General features: G+C 39.5%; 1 protein-coding gene across 1 annotated transcript in view; it reads left to right on the top strand.

Annotated features, from left to right (window-relative positions):
* Positions 1-13,064, top strand: part of GSR (glutathione-disulfide reductase) — a 37,096-nt gene extending 24,032 nt beyond the window's left edge. The window contains exons 8-13 of the mRNA XM_081128312.1: positions 3,228-3,314; positions 4,344-4,502; positions 6,632-6,743; positions 8,188-8,319; positions 9,342-9,475; positions 11,440-13,064. Of these exons, the coding sequence (XP_080984438.1) occupies positions 3,228-3,314; positions 4,344-4,502; positions 6,632-6,743; positions 8,188-8,319; positions 9,342-9,475; positions 11,440-11,589 (774 nt within the window). The 3' untranslated portion in view covers positions 11,590-13,064. The remainder of the gene's footprint in view (positions 1-3,227; positions 3,315-4,343; positions 4,503-6,631; positions 6,744-8,187; positions 8,320-9,341; positions 9,476-11,439) is intronic.
* The last annotated feature ends 7,162 nt before the right edge of the window (positions 13,065-20,226 follow it).

Genomic DNA, 20,226 nt, shown 5'->3' with positions numbered 1-20,226 from the left:
TGCATTTGGAAAAATGGCTTGTTTGCTGACAGCCACAGCCACTTGGGCTTCCTACCCTCCCCCTTCCCAATGCATCAAGCTCATTCCCCCTGTCCTGCCTGTCCCAGTGTAACTCTGTTCTAGAAGTAGCCTATGAACAACTCATGACCCCCCACCTTTACCCTGCCTGGGATATATTGCATGTGTGTTGGCACAAAGAAATCTCTAGAAAAAGAAAGGATTCCTATGAGAAAAGAAAAGTTGCTAGACTATAACAACTATTATTTTAAAGAATAGTCTCCCAAGGGCAGTAATGGGAGCCCTCATAAGAACGTTGGAAATAATATTGAGGATTTTGAAAAAAAGAACAAAAATCCTGGTATCAAAAACGTAGATTAATTATTATGTCAATTCTATTTCCTATTCCAGTGGTGTTACACTATAGAATTCATGTGGCTCCTAATTAACTCAAGGCTGTATGATTCTCATAGTCATGGCACTTCATAAGGGCAAGCAAAGAATAGCTAGCTATGTCAGCTTCTTAAGTGAAAATTAACAAATTATAATGATGCTTATCTCTGGGGATATTAGATACTGAAAACATTGTTTATTAGTGTAAGTCCCCAATTTATTTTATTTTATTTATTTATTTATTTTAAAAATATATATCTTTATTGATTTCAGAGAGAGAGGAAAGGAGAGAGAGAGAGAGATAGAAACATCAATGATGAGAGAGTCATTGATCAAGCCCGCAACCCGGGCATGTGCCCTGACCAGGAATCGAACCCTGATCGCCTGGATCCTCGGCGGTCGATGCTCAACCCCTGAGCCACGCCCGGCCGGCCCGAATGTATTTCAAATCTTACAGTTCTACTTAAATTAATACTATCTGCTAATCTATTCAGGGTCACTGGGTTCTGCAGGTTATATACCTTAGGTTGTTCCCTTGTTACCAGTTCTGCTTGTCTTTAATTGTCTTTTGTTTGAAAGAGGCCTGATCATATCTCATTAGAGTCATTATCTTCTTTAATTAGTTTAGCTGACTATTAAATCTACTGCATTATCAATTCCACGATCTCCCCCATGACTAATAGGATCTTTAAGGCTGCATACCTTAAGAAGAATTAGGATAGCCTTTCACCAATAATGTGTAGGAAAATGTGGATTTTCCATTTTCTTTCCAAAAATCTGCCTTTCCCACTGACTATCCTCTTCTTCCTCTATCACCCGTCATCCTGTCACCAGCATCATCACCACCTTTGTCATGATCACCACCAGCATCACCACCGAAGCCCTCCATAAATACATTTCCTGGCATATTGATCTGCTGTGATTTGTCAGGTTTGAGCATCACTCCAAAGCATATGCTGAGCCCCCATAAAGCAGTCTCATCAGACATGGCCCTTGTTTTCCAGAAGCAGCTGAACCGTCTCTAGCCTATTCCCCACTTCATTTCTTCAAATTTCTTCCATTCAAAGTGGCCTACTTGCTGGTCCCCATCTGTAACCTGGTAAGATCTCCTTATATTTGTACAGACTCTCCTACTTAAGGTGCTTTCCCTTCCCGAGTCATCGAGATCTGGTGCCAATGCCACATCCTCCATGAAACCTTCCCTGTTCTCGTCTGTATAATTTCTATCTTCTATAAACCACCTTATCTGTACATCCTTTAAGTTAATTATTAGTCTGTCTTTCATTCTGATATTTTGTGTCTTCCACACAGTAGACCTTAATAAATATTTGTTGATAGAATGATCAGTGATTTACAGTGTTGACCTCAGCTTAGCTGGCAAGAGTTAAAGGGACTAGGGACTAGGGTGTCCATACACATATTCATATCTATCCTCCTAGCACCTTTCAGAGTAAGTCCCACAAAATAGACACTCAGTGCATGCCTGCTAATTTAAAATAATGATAGTCTTTGCATTCTGGCAAAGACTTAAGTGAGTGATTGCTGTGAAAAAGGTGAAATATGAGAATATTGCTATAACACAATGCTAAAGAATGTGTAAATGCCTTGGGAGGTACATGTAACTTACCAAGTGTGCTGAACGTCCCACCCCAACTCGGTATTCTGAACTCAATTAAAAAATAAAGTGTTTCCATAGCTATGGAAGGGAGATTAATGAGCCTTGGTCCTGAGGCCATGAAGAGGCCCTATCTCTTTATTCCCCATTTAGCGACACTTTAAACTGGTCTGACAGATGTGGCTTTCGAACAGACCATTCTCCCATGTTCTCTGTGCCTTCCCAGGATCTATAGGCCTGCAAGGGATAATGGAGCAGAAGTTGTCTTCCCTGATAGACAGACAGTGGTCAGTTCTTAGTGGTTCTAGTGCCTTTATTTTATTTTATTTTGAATTTTTATAAGAGTTTGAGCCAACCAACAACATGTGCTGGAGAGCAAGATCTCAAATGTTCCCTCCAGTGCCTTTAAATTGCCTCCAAGATCATGGGACCAAAGAAGTAAGTGTGTAATGTCAACAGAGGAGACTTAATCTGAAGAATCAGACTGAGCTCAGTTTCAACCCTGGCTCTAATACTTTCTAAGAATCATTCCATTTCTTGGAGTCTCAGCTTCCTCATCTGAAAAAAATGGGGATAACATCTCCTTCCCCATAAAATCAGGGGAAGGTTTTGAGCATAAGTAGATAGATGGATAGAGAGACAGACCTTCTCTAGAATAACACCTAGCATTCCAGAAAAAAAGACATAATGTTTCAACTTTGTCAGGAACTTTAATAGGGATGGATTCCATATTTACCAAATTTAGAGACCTAAAATAGTTTGAGACTAAAGTAAGACTAGTATTAAAAAAAAAAAAAAAAGAAATCTCCAAAACAATGCTATTGATTTTTCTGACTAGATAAGGAGATGTTGCTAGAGAATCTTCCTTTACATCATATCAGAGGGAAAGCTGGTCTTGGAATACTGAAAAGGGAAACAATTTCTGGTTCCTAGACTTATAGGAAAGAGGAACAAGCTTGGGAGGAAAGGACATGGCGAAGGCAGTGGAGGCCTGAAGGTTGCCTGTCTGTTTAAAGCAGGAGTTGGTGGAGTCAGATGTAATGCAGACATTGGTGGTGACATAGGGAAATAGATTTATTAAAACTGCACTCACAGTATGGCTGTGAATGGAGATAAAAGGGAGGGCGGTACTGAAATTTCCCTCCCAAGTTTGTAGCATATCTTTAAATATGCTTTTTCGCTTTCCTACCACCATCCCTCTGCTGCCTCTGTTTGTATACAGGTACTTAGAACTTTTGATTCAATGATCAGTTCCAACTGCACTGAAGAGCTGGAGAATGCTGGCATAGAGGTCCTGAAGTACTCGCAGGTATGACCCACCCAGGGCACCCTTCCAGCCCTTAGTCGTCCGTCTCTTTGTCTACCCCAGTCAATTGATTCCTTTCTAGGGTACTACCAGTTCTTCCCTTTCTTCTAAGATGCTGTATTTCTTATTAATGTATTAATGAAGTCAAGGTATTTAGAAATCTGGTAGTTGAATTTAGTTTAGTTAGAACTAAAACTTTAATTTTTTGTGCTTAGATGCTTTATTGAACATCCTTAGTTTTCAGGCTTATATTGTTTTTTTCAGGAATGTTGTTGTGGAATCCTTTTTTTAAGCACACCCTTTTGGGTTTTGCAGATGGAAAGAATTACAAAGTGCTTTACTTCTCAGGGAATCACCTAAATTTCAGAATTTCCCTGGAGCATTAGCCTTGTAAAAGTGATTATTCTCCCCCCCGCCCCTTGTTTTACCCTCTCCCCATAGGCCATATCAAGTAAAATAGTAAATGGGAATATGCCTTGTGAATGTGAAAGTGCTAGATTGGCGGTGGTGTCAACATCAGAATCACTGGAACCTTCACTAAACGTTTGAAGGGCTCCACTCCCCTGACCTAATTCTTGCTGCCGCTCCCTGCCCCCTTCCCATTCTGGTTAAGAATGTCCAGGGAGGAGCAGTCATTCTGCAGTGTGAAAAAGTTTCTTAGCAATGCCGCCATAGCCCATTGCCTCTTCCCCATACTCGAGTTGTAAACCGCTGTGCTTAGATTTATGAGTTAAAATCTTATCACAGTTTTTAAAGGTACAGTTTAGGATGCTTTTAAGCTGAAGCATTAGGAGGGTGACGCAAGCTGACATTTCTGACTGTTGGCTGGATGATTTGGGGCAACTGAGAAACAGTCTTGGCTCCCAGGATTTCTAGTATTGGTGTCCTTGGGGCAGAAATAAATGTGTCAGCACGCGAGATTCACGTGTAGGATTTGGTGGGGATTTTTTTTTAAATGTTAAGAATTTTAGTTTCCTCTTTGCTTTCCTTTCTTCCTCCCTCCCCACAGCTAACACATTTATTTTCCAATAGGTCAAGGAAGTTAAAAAGACTCCCTCGGGCTTGGAACTCTCCGTGGTTTCTTCAGTTCCTGGTTGGAAACCCACCTTGACCACGATTCCAGATGTTGACTGCCTGCTCTGGGCCATTGGGCGGGACCCAAATTCCAGCGGCCTGAATTTAGACAAACTGGTAAACTGATTTAATCTGCCCAAAACATTCTTGAATCTCTGAGTAGCCCCGTGTTCCCCCCTACCCACCCAGACCCCCCAAATTTTAGTGGGTTCTATTGGATGTTTTTTCCCTTTATTCCTTGCATCCAGTTTGTCCTCAAATCCCATTGCTGCTTTGAACTTAAAAGATTTTTCTTTTTAGTGTTGTCACCCTATATCAGGCCTCTGCCACTTCTAATCCAGATCGTCTAGCAGTGTCCTGACTAGCCTCTTTCTTACAGATTTCCTTTTTACTGTAATACTTGTCTCTTTAAAGCCCTGTAATTATTGCTTATTGTTTGCAGCTCTAATCCTGGTAGCTGGGTGTGTAAATTGTCTGGATGTTGTGGCATTTGGGGATGGGAACAGATGTGAAGTGAAGTTGACCTACCAGTGTTATAATTAGCATTCTTATTTGTGCTCTTAAATTTTGAAGGAAAGTCTAGTAAAGTAGTTTGGAGCTTGGGTCCCAGAGTTGACCCAATTTTGAACCTTAGTTTTGTTACCAGTTGCATGGTCTTATCAAGCAAGAGGCATAATTACTCTTAAATTTAAATTGCTTCATATAAATATGGGAGTAATAAAAGTACTTGCCTCATTGAATTAAAGAGAAGAGTAAATGAGAAAGTGCATGTAAAGCAATAAGCTGAGATTCCAGCTTATAGTATAAATTCAATAAATGTTAATCAACTGCTATTGATGGTAGTGATGATGATGATTTTTTTGAGATGCTATACTACTATTCTAGTAATAATAGATATTTTATGTGTTTGAGGTTTATACATTTGAAGGAGCCTCTGGAGAAGTATATAATATTTTGATTTATATTCTAATATTTATATCTGTTAAAATGTAGATTCCTTTTTCATTTCTATAAAAGGTATTTTTCAGCATAAAAATAATATCTAGGGAGATGTTTGACTTGCTTTTAATCTTATTGTTCAGTGAAATTTAGTAAAACTATTTTCATATTAACAAAACTAGTCATTCAGATTTCTATCAAACTTCAAGTAATATTTGCCTTTGTACAGACATAGGCATTGGCAGGTCCAGTTTTCAGCTACATTTGCTGAATTTTTTTTTAAAGAGGCGAAATTTTCATTTCATTCAAGTTAAGATCTATATTTGTAATGCAGATTCAAATGATTGCTATGTGTAGGTCTTGTCAGCATGTTACCAACCAAATTTAATCTTGCCAACAACTCTTTGAGGTGTAAGGGTGAGGAAACCAGGAGTATAGAGTTAATAAACAATTCATGGCTGCAAACTCCATGGAGCCAGGAGGATATCTGTAGTATTTACACTGTATTTGTAGTGACTAGGTTAATGCCTCATTTGTACTAAAAATTCAAGCATTGTTGATATATAGGTGGTTATATAAGGTCTCATAGCTCATAAATGGCAGAGCTGGGATTTGAACCCAGCTCTATCTGGCTTCAAAGGTAATACACTCTTAACCACTAAGCTGCCTACTTCCTACTCCTGTTGTGTCTCTACTTCTCACATAGGAGCATATACCGCTGGGATCTAAAAAGCCACACAATAAGCATGACACATCTTGGAGCAAAAATTTGACTTAATATATGGGAAAAAATTTTTGGTTAAAGGAAACAACAGTATGTTTTAGAGTAGAATGCAAAATGCACTTGGATTTTTAAAGATGAAATGGTAATTTTCAAACAAATCTGCTTCTGCTGACTGCTTCGGGTTGTGCCCCTCCAAGGTGTGAGTTAGTACACTTCAGGAGGAGTACTGCAGTGGAGAGAGTTGGAAAGCACTGTCCTAAAGGGACTCCATGGGGATAGCAAGTGTCACGCCTGATAGTTGAATGAGTCCTTTCGTTTTACCTGATCAGAGGAGTTGTGCATTGCAAGGTCAAATCCTGTTAAAATACTTCAAAATTAGATAAAATATTTCCCTTTTAAATCAAGCAAAAGATAGGAAACTTGTCAGTTTGCCAAGATGTTTTTCATCTTGTGGTTGAGTCTTGTGGTTCTTAGAGATTCAGGCTATTAAAGAGGTGCCTGAATTGAGGCAAATCCAGAGATTTGATCTGCCATTTTTTGTAGATGGACCAAATATTTACATGATGTCCCTGCACAATTTTAGGGAATTCAAACTGATTACAAAGGTCACATCATTGTAGATGAATTCCAGAATACTAACGTGAAAGGCATCTACGCAGTTGGGGATGTGTGTGGAAAGGCTCTTCTTACTCCAGGTAATGTTGTTTCTTTTCTTTTCTTGGGTAAGGGAGGCTCTGTGTGTTGTATAAAACTGCTTAGCAGTTCACAATCAAATCAGCTTAAGCAAAGTCAAATGGATGAGTGTCTTCATATCATCAAAATGATAAAAATGTACTGAAATAAATGATGGTTGGGTGCCTGACATTTTCTGAATAATACTCATTTTTACTTTAAAAAATGCTTCGTGAATATTGAAATTTTCATATAGATGATACAGTCACTCTCTGAAGAACACTGTAAGTTAGAATCTGTGTTGTGTGTGGTTGACAGTGGAAGGAAGTGGCTTTAGGAAGAAGAAATTTAGCGTGGGATTCTTCCATGACTATTAGTCTTGATACAACCAAGACTGACCCCCCTACCCCCCGTCCTCTGAATCCCGTACCTCAGCCTACTTCCTGAGTTAACCGGCACCTTTTCAAGCTCTTTGTCCCACTTCTCTCTGTTACCAGCACCGCTCCATACGCCTCTGGGACCTCACCAGCCATTCCAGAATGGCCCTGTGTCTTACCTCAGAATGGAAACGTCCCCAGTTACACACACAAAGCCATTTGTCGTCTTTAGGAAGTTCTCTCAAAAGCAGAATAACAGGCAAAGCTTCAAAAACTTTAAAACATAATCTTACAGTTGAAAATTTTGTCAAAGTGAAGAAATTTCTTATGTTTCCTACTGATACCTTACTTTGGAAAGAAAAAAAAAATCACCTGACAATTTGAAATCAATAAAATTAATAACTGATGCTTTTACTGATCTCAGATATTTATTCTAAAAAACTGTTAGGAATAAAAACAGGCTAAGGAGAATAAACTTTAAAAAAATAAAATCCTGGCTGGTGTGGCTGAGTTCGCTGATCGTCAACCAAAAGGTTGCCGGTTCATTTCCCAGTCAGGGCACATGCCCGGCTTGCGGACTGATCCCTAGTAGGGGGCGTGTAGGAGGCAGCCCATCAACGGTCCACTCTCACATCAATGTTTCTCTTTCTCCCTCTCCCTTCCTCTCTCTCTAAAAATCAATGAAAAATAAATAAGTAAATAAAATAATTTTTTAAATAAACATTAAAATATTAGTGTGAACTGAATATGGTTATAAAGTAGAACTGAAGATGCTCAAAAGTAATATAGTTTGCTTCATAAATATTGTATCAGAAAGCTAATATCCTCAGTATGTAGGTAACTGCCAGATGATTGGGAACTTGTAAATGTGTCTTTCTCTTTTTTGTGACATAATAGAATAAGCTGTTAGTTTTGAATTGTTAACTAAGGCATTGATACATCTTCATTATATTGAACTAGGTGGTATAATGAGCATTGGTGTGAGACTGTCAGAACTAGTATGTTAAGCCAGATGGCTAAATGGTTAGAATAATTCTGCTGTGTTAAAATGAGCAATAAGCTAACCACTGATTTTTAAATATCTTTACAGTTGCCATTGCTGCTGGCCGAAAACTTGCCCATAGACTTTTTGAATGCAAAAAAGATTCCAAATTAGACTATGACAACATCCCCACGGTGGTCTTCAGCCACCCCCCTATTGGCACGGTGGGACTCACAGAAGGTCAGTATTTAAAAATAAAGGTCCTTTACAGTTTCCTTCCTTTCACCCCCAATTTTAAAGTGGGTGTGTCAGCTGACAAAATCGATCTCAGCCCCTTAAGTTGCACTCCTTTTTGGTTAGCCTCTTCTCACAGCTCCAATTTCCTGCCTGACGACTACCGCTTTGAGAGTATAATTCCTTTTCCTCACTCCGCCCTATCTATCTCTTTGACTTTTTTATTTGAACTAATTTCAAATTTAAAGAAAAATTATAAAGATAATACAAAGGAGCCCTGGCCATTGTTGCTCAATGATTAGAGCATCAGCCTGCACGCGGAAGGGTCTCTGGTTCGATTCCCCGTCAAGGGCATGTACCTGGGTTGCAGGTTCAATCCCCAGCCCGCCGGGGCGCGTGCAGGAGGCAACTGATCATGTGTGTCTCTGACATCGATGTTTTTTTCTCTCTCTCTCTCTCTCACTCCTTCCTTTCCATTCTCTCTAAAAATCAATGGAAAAAAATACCCTCTGGTGAGGATTAACAAAAAATATAAATACAGAGGACTCCTGAATACCCTTAATATTTTTACTTTTATCATTTTCTTTCTACACACACACACACACACACACACACACACTTTAGTATCTATTTCCTAAGGCCAGGCTGTTCCTTTAGAGAAGCACAGTTCCCTTTTCAAATGAGAACGTTTAAATTGATACAATATTATCGAAACTTCAGACCTTATTCAGATTTTGCCAGTTATCTCAAATCATGTCACTTAACATTTTTCCCCTAAGTGCAGCATTCAGTCCAAGCTAATACACTGCGTTTAGTTCTCACACCTCTTTTGTCTCCTTTAACTGGGAGACAATATTCCTCAGTCTTTTATCTTTCACAACATCAGCATTTATTTTGTAGACCATTGCTCCCGTGGTTTTGTTTGGTATTTCTTCATGATTCGATTGGGGTTATGTATTTCTTGCCCTCTCTTTGATAGGTCAGTGGAATTGTTTAGTTTTTTGATAGATGCTTTTTTCCTTGCATAGATGAGGCCATTTCTAAATATGGAAAGGAAAATGTGAAGACCTATTCAACCACCTTCACCCCAATGTATCATGCAGTTACCAAAAGGAAAACAAAATGTGTGATGAAAATGGTTTGTGCTAACAAAGAGGAAAAGGTATGGGACCTCCCCACTGAGCTAGAGCGACTTTAAGGTCGGTGGGGGTGGGAGGCACTTTGGTGGGGTGGGGAAGCAGGAGACCAAGTAGTTAAGCCTTCTCTGACTCAGTTGGTATGGCCCCACTTTTCTCTGTCTGTCTGTATATTGAGGTTCTTCATAATATTTCATTTAGAAAGAAGGTTCCACCGCAGATATGAGGAGGAAAGGTCGAAAACTACAAAAAGCTCACTATCATTGGCCAGAATAGATAGGAAACTCAGAAATATTGTTAAGTGTAAGAATTTAATGCAAGATAAACTTAATATAACCAATCACTGAAGAATATGAAGTCTAGTCAATAAAACTATGTATTTTTGGTTTAACTTTTTGGGGAACTACCAAATTATTTTCCAAAGTGGCTGCCATTTTACATTTCCCTCAGCCATGTATGAGGGTTCCAGTTCCTCCACACCCTGGACAACTCTTGTTACTGTCTTTTTTATTGTAGCCACTGAAGTGGTATCTTATTGTGATTTTGGTTTGAATTTGAACAGTCGTTTTAAAATAGAATTTATGAAGTAGGTTTTGTTTTGGTATTTAGGCAGCCTGTTGGGCTTTTCTACAAATGGAATGAAATATTGTAATGCAGCTTAGCAGTATGGTGTGGAAACCTGTCTCCAAGACGGACTTAATCGAAGATTCAGTTGTATTTTTCCAACTGCTCTTATAAAAAAGAGCATGGTCTGTGTTCAGTTCAGTGTCCCTGTACTCCAAGAGCCACAGGACATAGTCCCTGGCTTACAGAAGTCAGTGTCGGTGAGGACTGACAGATGCAGCGAATCAGGGCAAAGAGAAGAAAGGAAGTAGTCGGCAGCAAAGCAAACGTCACTGTTTCTTGACCCTGAATGTGCCTCAGTAGCCTAAGCTTTCCAGATGTTGAATCAGCAGGGCCCCTGCTTACCTCTTCATATCAGTTATTTCTTCATACCATTTATCATTCATTTCTTTGATAAACATTACTTGACAGTCTAATAAAGCTAAGAACTGGGATATGGAGAAGAATAACACGAAGTTCCTGCCATCACCAGAAACTCTGGTGTTGAAAATTCAGTTTAGATTGCAATATTTAAAAATCTGGCTATTTGGTGCATGTATAACACATGATCTGGGATTCTTTTTTTGTTTTAAATTGAAATACTCTTTTTTATTGTAAAAAGCACATAACATAAAATTTACCATCTTAACCATTTTTAAGTGTACCATTCAGTAATATTAAGTATATTCTTGATTTGTTTTTAAACAAAACATTTTTGTGGCTAAATTTTATGTCCTCTGACTTTGTTTTCCAGTGGACTGATTACCCTAAAAGTATCTGCCTAAAGTGAACATGAACTCATAGTTTGAAAGTATAGTGAGCTGACACAAATGCTCTTTTGCGGTCCTTCGTGCAGTCATCCCACATGTATGGACTGAGTGTCTCCTAAGGGCCATTGTTGTGCTTGGCCATAGGGATAGAGTGGGGAGCAAAGGCAGACAGTGTCCCCTTCACCTAGAGATTAAAGTCCGCTGGGAAAAGATGGACTGCAACTGTCTGGTCCCCAAATAAATAAATAACACATTGCAGTTGTGATAGAATGAACCATCATGGAGAAATATTGGTAGTGAAAGACCATGTAATAGACAGTTTAACTTGGCAGGGAAGGAATGTATAGCTGTCTGAAGAATAATTGGGCTTTAACTCTTAAAAGAGGAGAAGGAAGATTGTCCAGACAGAGTGAACAATTTGTGCAAAGGCGAGAACATGGGGAGTACTCGGGACAGAAGGAAAGCCAGCAAGGCCAGGAGCTTGGGGGAGGGCTGTGTGAGATGGGCGGTGGATGGATGTTGAGGCAGGACCATGCAGGGCCTTGTGGGCTGTGTCATTAGAGCTGTGAGTTTTTTTAGAGGTTTTAAATAGTAGATATCTTTCTCTTGTTTCCCAGGTGGTCGGGATCCATATGCAAGGAATTGGGTGTGATGAAATGCTGCAGGGTTTTGCTGTTGCAGTCAAAATGGGAGCCACAAAAGCCGACTTTGACAACACAGTTGCCATTCACCCTACCTCTTCGGAAGAACTGGTCACAATGCGTTGAGAACGCAGACTTGTGTGGCTAGCAGTTGGACCAGTAGACCTTCTGAAATGAACCAAATAATCACATTTACTTAAACTTTTCCATTTTATGTATTTCTTTATTATAATCAGGATCTTCTAATAGTGGAAATTTTTAGAAAATAATAGAATTTATGTAATTGGAAATTTGTTTTGTTATCCAAGATTGATTTTCATTTGATTGCTTCTCATAATAATTAATATTTTCAAGTTTTTTATTAACAGCTCTGGGTTAGCTGGTTGTTTTGTTTTTGTTTCAGCCATATCTCAAGTGTAAAACTATATGAGCTACAATTAAATTAATGTACTTGAATGAATATAGCTTGCCACTTTTTAAAAATATGGTTTTTTTTTTTATTTTAGAGAGAGGAAGGGAGAGGGGAAGAGAGAGAGAGAAACATCGATCGGTTACCTCCTGTACACACCCCGACCAGGGACTGAACCCGCAACCTGGGCATGTGCCCTGACTAGGAATCAAAGTGGCAACCTTTTCGTGCACTGGACAACAGTCAACCGAGCCACACTGGCCAGGGCTAGCTTGCCATTTTTTATAGAGGAAGATGATAGCATCTGTTCACATTTAAATAATGCAAGTGCACAGAATCTTTTGTTGTATTTTGTTGTTTTTGAAGCCAGTACTGTGTTCTGCATATTACAAAGCTGCTTTAAGGATGTGACTCTTCTCTAAAAACATAACACGAGAGGCCTGTCTCCCACATTTTAGTCTTTCTTTTGTTTTAAATAATTAAACATTATTTTTTTCCTTTTATGAGATGAAGCACATCAAATTTGGGAAAGATTTGAGGATGCTGGTCACATAAGTGAGGGACATTTTAAAAGTGATTCCAAAAGGAGAGGGACCCAAACACTTCAGAAGTCCCTTTCTCTGCTAAGAGTTCATAGTTTCAGTGAAAGATTGCAGTTATTGTATGTGTTCTTGTCATTTTATTTTTTTCTGAAAACAATTTCCAAAACTTTGAAAATAAAATCGCAGTCTTCTTGTAAAATTTGTTGTTATGAATGTATGGTTCACGGTTCATTTTCTAAGAACATTTCACATTGGAGGACCAGATGCCAATGCTGAGCCTACCTTAAGAGGGCCTAAAGCCTTATGGGAGAGAAAAGAGATTTCACTTTTATAAATAAGGACCAGAGGTATAAAAGAAGCATTTAGCAAATGTAATGGTTGCATTGGAAGAACATTCTAGAAATCACAGGTTTTTAGCACTTTATTTCCATTAGCCTTTACTAGCTAGGTAAGCTACATTTTCCCATGGCTTTCATTAATGACATAGTGCCACTGACTTCTTTCATTAAGCTTTTATTGGATGTCTTTCTAGTTGATGGTGGCCAGGTTGCTGCACTAGCTCCAGTTAGGTCCAATGTCAGTGAAAGAAAGTTACCACATTAGTTTTGCATATATGTATATAAGTTATTTGGTTAATCTGTAATACTGTCAACAAATAAATAAAAATTTAAAATAAAAAAGAAAGTTACCACATTAGTAACTAGGTTATGGGATGATTGCAGCAAGAAAATAGGGTCTAAAAACCTGGACATGAACCAGACTGACAACCACTTCCCCCTCTTACCCACCAGCCTAAAAGGTAGTGGCCAAGGCTCTGGGCTTCGCTGACCTGGTGGATTTCTCACAGGCCCCAAACTGGATGTGACTGTAAAGGAAAGGGGAGGGCCCAGCAGTCAATTCTACTCTAACCATGTACTTTTTTTTGTCCCAGGTATCCTTTGCACTTCCTGTTTGTACAGTAAACCAACATGAAAGGAATCTTTTCCAAGTCTCAGACTTTGGTGTCATCAGTCCCCAAACTGTTTCAGCTGAGAGGTGACTGGCCGACGGCCTGTATTACACAAAGCGCTCGGTCAAGTCACAATATTTAGGGCAACACACTGTGCAGTATCTGCCACGTTGTAGATGCTCAGTAGGTAGTTACTGAAGGGAATGCTTGCAAGTAACCATATCGGGTAGAATAAGAAAATTCTACACAAATAACTGTAATTCAAAATAACGTGTTATGCAAAGGGTGACCATACGATTTATCGACAAAAATGGGACACTTTGGGAAGTAAAAGGGGGCATTAATTGGAACAAAAGGGAAAGATTTTTGCTGCTGCAGAAAAATGGGACAGTGCCACCCTAGTTATTAGTGGAATTATACAAGATCAGAGGAGGCAGAAAGTGCCATTTTGCTGGGAAAACTGAAGAAGGCTTTGAGAAAAAGTTCATGTAGGATTTGGAATTTGAGGCGGGAGGAGGAGGGAAGGCATGGAAGGCCCAGTGAGATAGCTGGGCGACGTGGACGTGGGAATAACAGTTCATTCGACGTGCTGGAGCATAGGCGTGCTTGTTTGCTTTGTGTGGAACGTGCTTCCCCACTTGTTTACCTGGTGATCCGGTTAAGTATCGTTGCCTAGCCAACTACCTAAAACTCAGGGCCTTTAAACAGCAGCCACTTTATTACACTGTATCTCACGATGTTGTGGATCAGAAATGAAGCAAAACTCGGCAAGCAAGGGTGACTGTTTTGTTGGTATTGACAAACACCATTTGGGGATATTCAACTGGTCTAGAAAGTCTAGAACAGTCATTCATATGTCACACTTAGGCAAGGATGACCGGAAGGTTGGCCTCAGCTGAGACTGTCCACCGGAGTTACTACACGTGGCCTTTCCAGCATTGCGGTCTCAGGGTCATGGACTTAATGGAAGCTCAGGGCTCCCAGAGATGGTTTGAAGATTCCCAGGCAGATGCTGCAGGCCTTATGACGTAACCTCAGGAGTTCTAGAACATCACTTCCGCCACATGTTATTGGTTAAACAAGTCACTAAGGCCAGCCTAGATTTAAACAGAAATTAACGGGAATTCGTCTTTCAGTGGGAGGATTGGTAAAGAATTTGTGGCCATCTTTAGTCACACACACCTGGAAATGTGTTCATTTTACAAGACTTGACTAAAACTACCTTTGTGAAGACATCTTTAATAGTTTTATGTGTTCCCGTAACACCTTGTCACATAGTAAGTCTACGTTATATGTTCACCTTGTGTATGTCATTTTATACTTCATGTCAGTAATTTCTATGTTCTCTATGTTGAGTTTAACAACATCATTCCTGTGTGTCATGCAGCAACTTGGGCTGCAAGAGAACAAAGGTGTGTTACTGTGTGATTTTTTAACAATATCTATACTAAAGAGCAAACATTTTAATCCTTTATGTTTTTAAAAAACGAGTAGGCAGGATTTTCAAACCTTTCCCTTTCAGTGAATCTGACCTCCTGGATATAGATGAAGAGCTGTTGGAGGTGGATATGGAAGGTGGTTTCCATTGTGCCCTACTCAAGAAATACTCTTTTATTGCCATTGCCTTTGATACAGTAATTTAGCATGTTGATTCTTCAGCAAATATCAGTCAACATCTTAAAAGTAAGAATGGTTTTTATGTAGTATATTTTAAGTGCTATTTAGTGTGTTAGGAGGCAGTGTTAAAAGGTAAAAAGTGTTGGATGGTAGGGCTGGGGTTATATCTAGTTTTTACATAAATTTTTGTGGCCATGATGCCTCCTTTTAAGTTATCTGCTAATTGTAGTAGGAGGCATTTGTATTTTCGGCTGTTCAGCATACAGACTAAGTTTAGAGTCTTCCAACTGGTTTTATGAGCCTTGGGGAGAGACAAAGCCCATATTCCCACATAGAACCCCCAAAATACCAGATACGTGCTCTCTCAGGCTCCTTTGCAGCTAGGGAGAAGGCACATGACATAGGCTTGGCCAATTGGATGTACCCACCCTGACTGCTCAGAAAACAGTGATGCAGTGAAACAGGGATGAGAGAATCCATTCTAGTGACTATGGCAACAACATCAAGGGTTGGCCTGGCAGTAGTGCCAGTGCCTGTCATGTCAGTTTCTAGCTATGGTGACTGGAACTCTGTGGCAGCAATGGTGACCTCACTGACCCATTTCTGAGTCATGATCTTGGCCACCATGTCTCTAGCTGCCAAGCCTCTGAGCCTGGATCACCAGCCCTCCCAAGATCCTCTGAGCTACCCTATATAGGATAGAGTAATTTTACTTAAATTACCCCAGGTCAGTTTCCAATGTTTAACCAACAACTGAGGCTGATACAGTTTTGTTTTCTTAAAACATAACCTTGAATTACAAGAAAGCTTATACATCTATTATAGCATTTGTTGCATTGCCATTAAATATTTGTCAATGTACCTGTTCCTTTGCTCCTTTCAAACACAGGGAGCATGCTCTACATACTTTTGTACAGTAGTCAGTCCCCTCTTATCCAAGGGGGATCTGTTCTAAGACCCCCTGTGGACACCTTGAACCATGGAAAGCACTGAACCTTATATGCTATGTTTTTTTTCTTATTCATACCTATGATAAAGTTTGATTTATAAATTAGGTATGGTAAGAGATTAACAATAATAACAATAGTAAAACAATTATAACAACATACTGTAATGAAAGTTCTATGAATGTGGTCTCTCAAAATATCTTACTGTGCTGTACTCACCTTTCTTGTGATGGTGTGAAGTGATAAAATGCCTTATTAAGTCGAGAACTTACACGATTTCACTTAAAGTAAGCACCTTACGGCTTCTCTGTGGCATATCTGACTTGCCATCATGGCTACTCTTGTGCTTTGGGACCATTATTAAATAAAATAAGGGTGACTTGAACACAAGCATTGCGATGCCCCGACGGTCGATCCGATAACTGAGATGTTTACTACCTAACCAACAGGTGGGGAGCCTGTATGTACAATGTGGATCCACCGGACAAAGGAATAATTCATGTCCCAGGTGGGACAGAGGGGGACCACAAGAGATTTCGTCATGCTACGCAGAATGGCTTGTGATTTAAAACTTATAAATTGTTTATTTCTGGAATTTTCCACTTACCACTTTTGGGCCACAGTTGATCATGGGTAACTGAAACATCAGAAAGCAAAACCGAGGGGTAAGGGGGTCCTGTTGTACTGTATATTCACGCTGTTTATTGCAGTGCCCAATGTTGTTGAGTTGAATGACTGGGATTAGTAGAAGATGAAATTAGAAAATTGGTCCTGTTCAGAAAGGATCTTGATAAATGGATAAGAAGATTAGCAATTTGCAATTGTTGATGGTTAAAAATTGAAGACTGTTAAGGGAGGAAATGTCATCAAAGTGGGATTGGAAGGTTAAAGTGGAAATAGCAAAAAAAAGTAGAGAGTAGGGTAGGAACTCAGAAGTGAGGCTGAGAGGTAACACGGGGCCCGGACTAGGATGGTTGCAGTGGGAATGGAAAGGAACACATGCAAGAAAATTTACAATAAAAGATCCAACAGGATTTGTGAACTAATTGAATTTAGGGCTTTTGGAAAAGGAAGGAGTTAAAACCAGAAGTTAAGCCCAGAAGTTTCCAGCCTGAGGAGCTGGGATAATACCATGAATCGAGAGAGAAGACAGCAAGGAAGTTGGTTGAAAGGGTACTGATGCCATGTTGAGTTTGTGGTCCCAGTAGGGATCTGGAAATTTAAAAGCTGGAGTTTAGGAGAAATGTCAGGAATAGAGGGACAGATTTGTGAATTACACACCTGGAAGTCATAGTTAAAGCCAGGAGTATACATATACCACCTCTAAGGCAAGAAGGAGGGTGAAGAGAGAAATCCAGAGCATCAATAATGCCATGTTTAAGAGATGGATAATGGGCGAAAACCTCAGAGGAAAGGGACAGTCTTCAGGAATAAATTCCTGGGGAAGTAGCTCAAAGGAGAATGGAACATACGAAGCCACTGAGTCTAAAGACCTAGGAAATAGAATTTTCCTGCAAGAAGGGGTGGTGAATAATCATGAGCATTACACAGTCTACCACAGAGGCTGTCGGATTTGGTAACAGTAAAATCACCGGTGACCTTTGAAAAGAGTAACTGAAAAGTTGGGCTTTAAAAATTTACTGATTACTGTATTTGCTATAGTTCATACATTGGTGAGTGCTTTACACTTATTATTTCATTTAATACTTGTATGGACTGCATGTTTGGGTCCCCCTCAAATTCATATATTGAAATCAAACACCCAATATGATGGTTTTAGCAGGTGGGCCTTTGGGAGGTAGTTAGTCCATGAGGATGGAGTCTTCATGATGGGATTAGGGCCTTTGTAAAAAGAAACAAGGGAAGAGCCTGCTTCCTCTCTTTTTGTGCTCATCACCACCGGAGGACACAGCAAGGAGGCAGCCACCTGCAAACCAGGAAGCAGGCGATTACCAGCCACCAGATCTGCTGGCACCTGGATCTTGGAATTTCCAGCCTACAGAACTGAGAAATGTTTGTTGCTTAAGCCACCCAGTCTATGATACAGCAGGTTTTCCAATAACATCACTGCATTCAACATCATTTCATTATAATGTTGATGAGATGCTGTAGGACTTTGATTCTTGTTTATATCAATTAGCCTGTGGTAAAATTGGTTTAGTTATACACTATTTTACTTAAACTCGCAGAACCTATTGATGGCATTGAGGACTTACTGTAATTTGTTAAAGCAGCCCAAACTGAGACAGTCCTTTCCATTACAGAATAGGAAACTCAGGTTTAGAGAGATTAAATACTGGCTCAAGGTCATATGACTAGTACATGGTGGAACAGAAATTCAGGCCAGCTCTGCAGATGTAAAGTTATTAAGTGGAGGCAATAGCAAATGTTTACTTTTTGGTGAAAGTTTGAGAGAGGATGGTATACTGTTGGACGTGAAGGCAATCTGACTGCGACATCTGTCACCCCTTTGCATCCCTTCCAAAGCTGGACCATCTTCCCAGATAGAAGAGAGGACCTTTCTTCGGTCAGGGGTATATGAGTAGCTTTACTCCCCTGCTAGAAACTCCAAGCAGGCTCTCAAGGTCCATTTGCAGGAGAACGTAGGGTAGTCAAGCTTCCAAGACTCCAGACACATCCAAATGAGGTGCAGTCTGCCTGTGGCAGTCTGCCTTTTAAAATTTATTATTATTTTTTAATGTTCATCCAAGGATTTTTTTATGTTTATTCCACTTACATAAAATATCTAGAACTAGGGTTAATTCATAGAGATAGGAAGTAGATTAGGAGTTACCGGGGTGGTGGGGAGGAGGGAATGGGGAGTTATTGCTTAATGGGTACAGAGTTTCTGTTCAGGCTAATGAAAAATTTTGGAAACATTGATGATGGTTGCATAATGTGAATGGAATGTGACTGAGTTTTACACTTTAAAATGGTTGAAGTGGTAAATTTTATGTTATTTTGTTATATATATTTTACCAAAATAAAATATAGGGTGTCCCCAAGATGTATACACACACTTTGAATAATTATAAAGGCAGCGTTTATTAAAATACATTTCATTTTCAGTATTGAGCTATCAGCTATTAAAGTGTGTATACATTTTTGGGGGACACACTATAGTTAAAAAAAAAAAATTCACTACATTGGAATTAATCCGGTGTTATACTGAGTTGTGCTTTTTGGGTTGGAGGTTTTGGATCGGTCAGGACAGAATGTTTAATAAAGAAAACAAATTATATTCCCCTGGAGAAGTCACCACACTTTCTACCAAAAATTATAAGGGTGTTATAAGCATTCATGAGATAAACATAATTGCTGTTGCATTATTAGCTTGAATCATCCTTCATATAATTTGACACTAGCCACACCCTTCTGACCTGAAATACCGAGGATGCCAATGTGTAGGTTTTCGTTATAATAAAGGCTTATTTAAGCATCAGTGGTTGAGACTTCGTGTGTATTACACACATGGCCATGTCCCTATAAATAGTCATGTTCCACACTTCAGAGTGGGGTATTTTCCCTATGTCTTCCCTAATCCCTGGTTAGAGGCTGCCTCAGAAGCAACCTAGATGGTGTCTATATTGTGTTACAAGGAGGAACAGGCAGAATAAATGTGTTTAACTCCAAATCTTGAATTTTCTGATATCAAGCTAATTTGGGCTGATGTTTGGAAATGGTTAAGTTGGTCATTGCTGTAGAGTCAACATTACCAGCAGACAAATGGAATCCTTTATTAGTTCATTTGTAGTGTGTCCAATGTGTAGGTAATTCTAACACAAAAATGGCTTGATTACAGGCTATATAGGGAGCCCACATTTGTCTTCACTTGAGGATTATCGTCAGAGTACAGGATATCACTCAAAAGTGTTTTGAATTAATTCGGTCATTGCTTTCAGTGTTATGACCTCGTCATAGGCAACAGACAGTATAAATAGGAGTGATGCCACTGGTTGACAACATCCATCATTTATATATTTTAACAGTTTGCTGGGCTCTGTAGAGGAGGGTTTCAAGTTGGGCAATGATAACAATAGCTAATATCTTGGGTAGGGGAAGGGCAATTGAGATTTGGGGGTTTGGGTTATAAATAACATATTCTAATATTGGCATTTGAAGGCTTAACTGTCCAATATCTGTTCCAACTGGCTGAGATGACAAGACATTGAAATAAAGGAATAATTGTGAGCAGTTGGTTAAAGTAATTAAACAAGGAGGCCATTAGACTGCAGTGGCTCTAATACCTGGTGGCTTACATAAGCAAACAAACCTAAGCCAGAGTCAGTGCACTAGAAT

This window comes from Miniopterus schreibersii (genome assembly GCF_964146895.1).
Source record: "Miniopterus schreibersii genome assembly, chromosome: 2".
In the NCBI taxonomy this organism is placed as follows: domain Eukaryota; kingdom Metazoa; phylum Chordata; class Mammalia; order Chiroptera; family Miniopteridae; genus Miniopterus; species Miniopterus schreibersii.
This window is presented reverse-complemented; position numbering and strand designations above follow the sequence as displayed.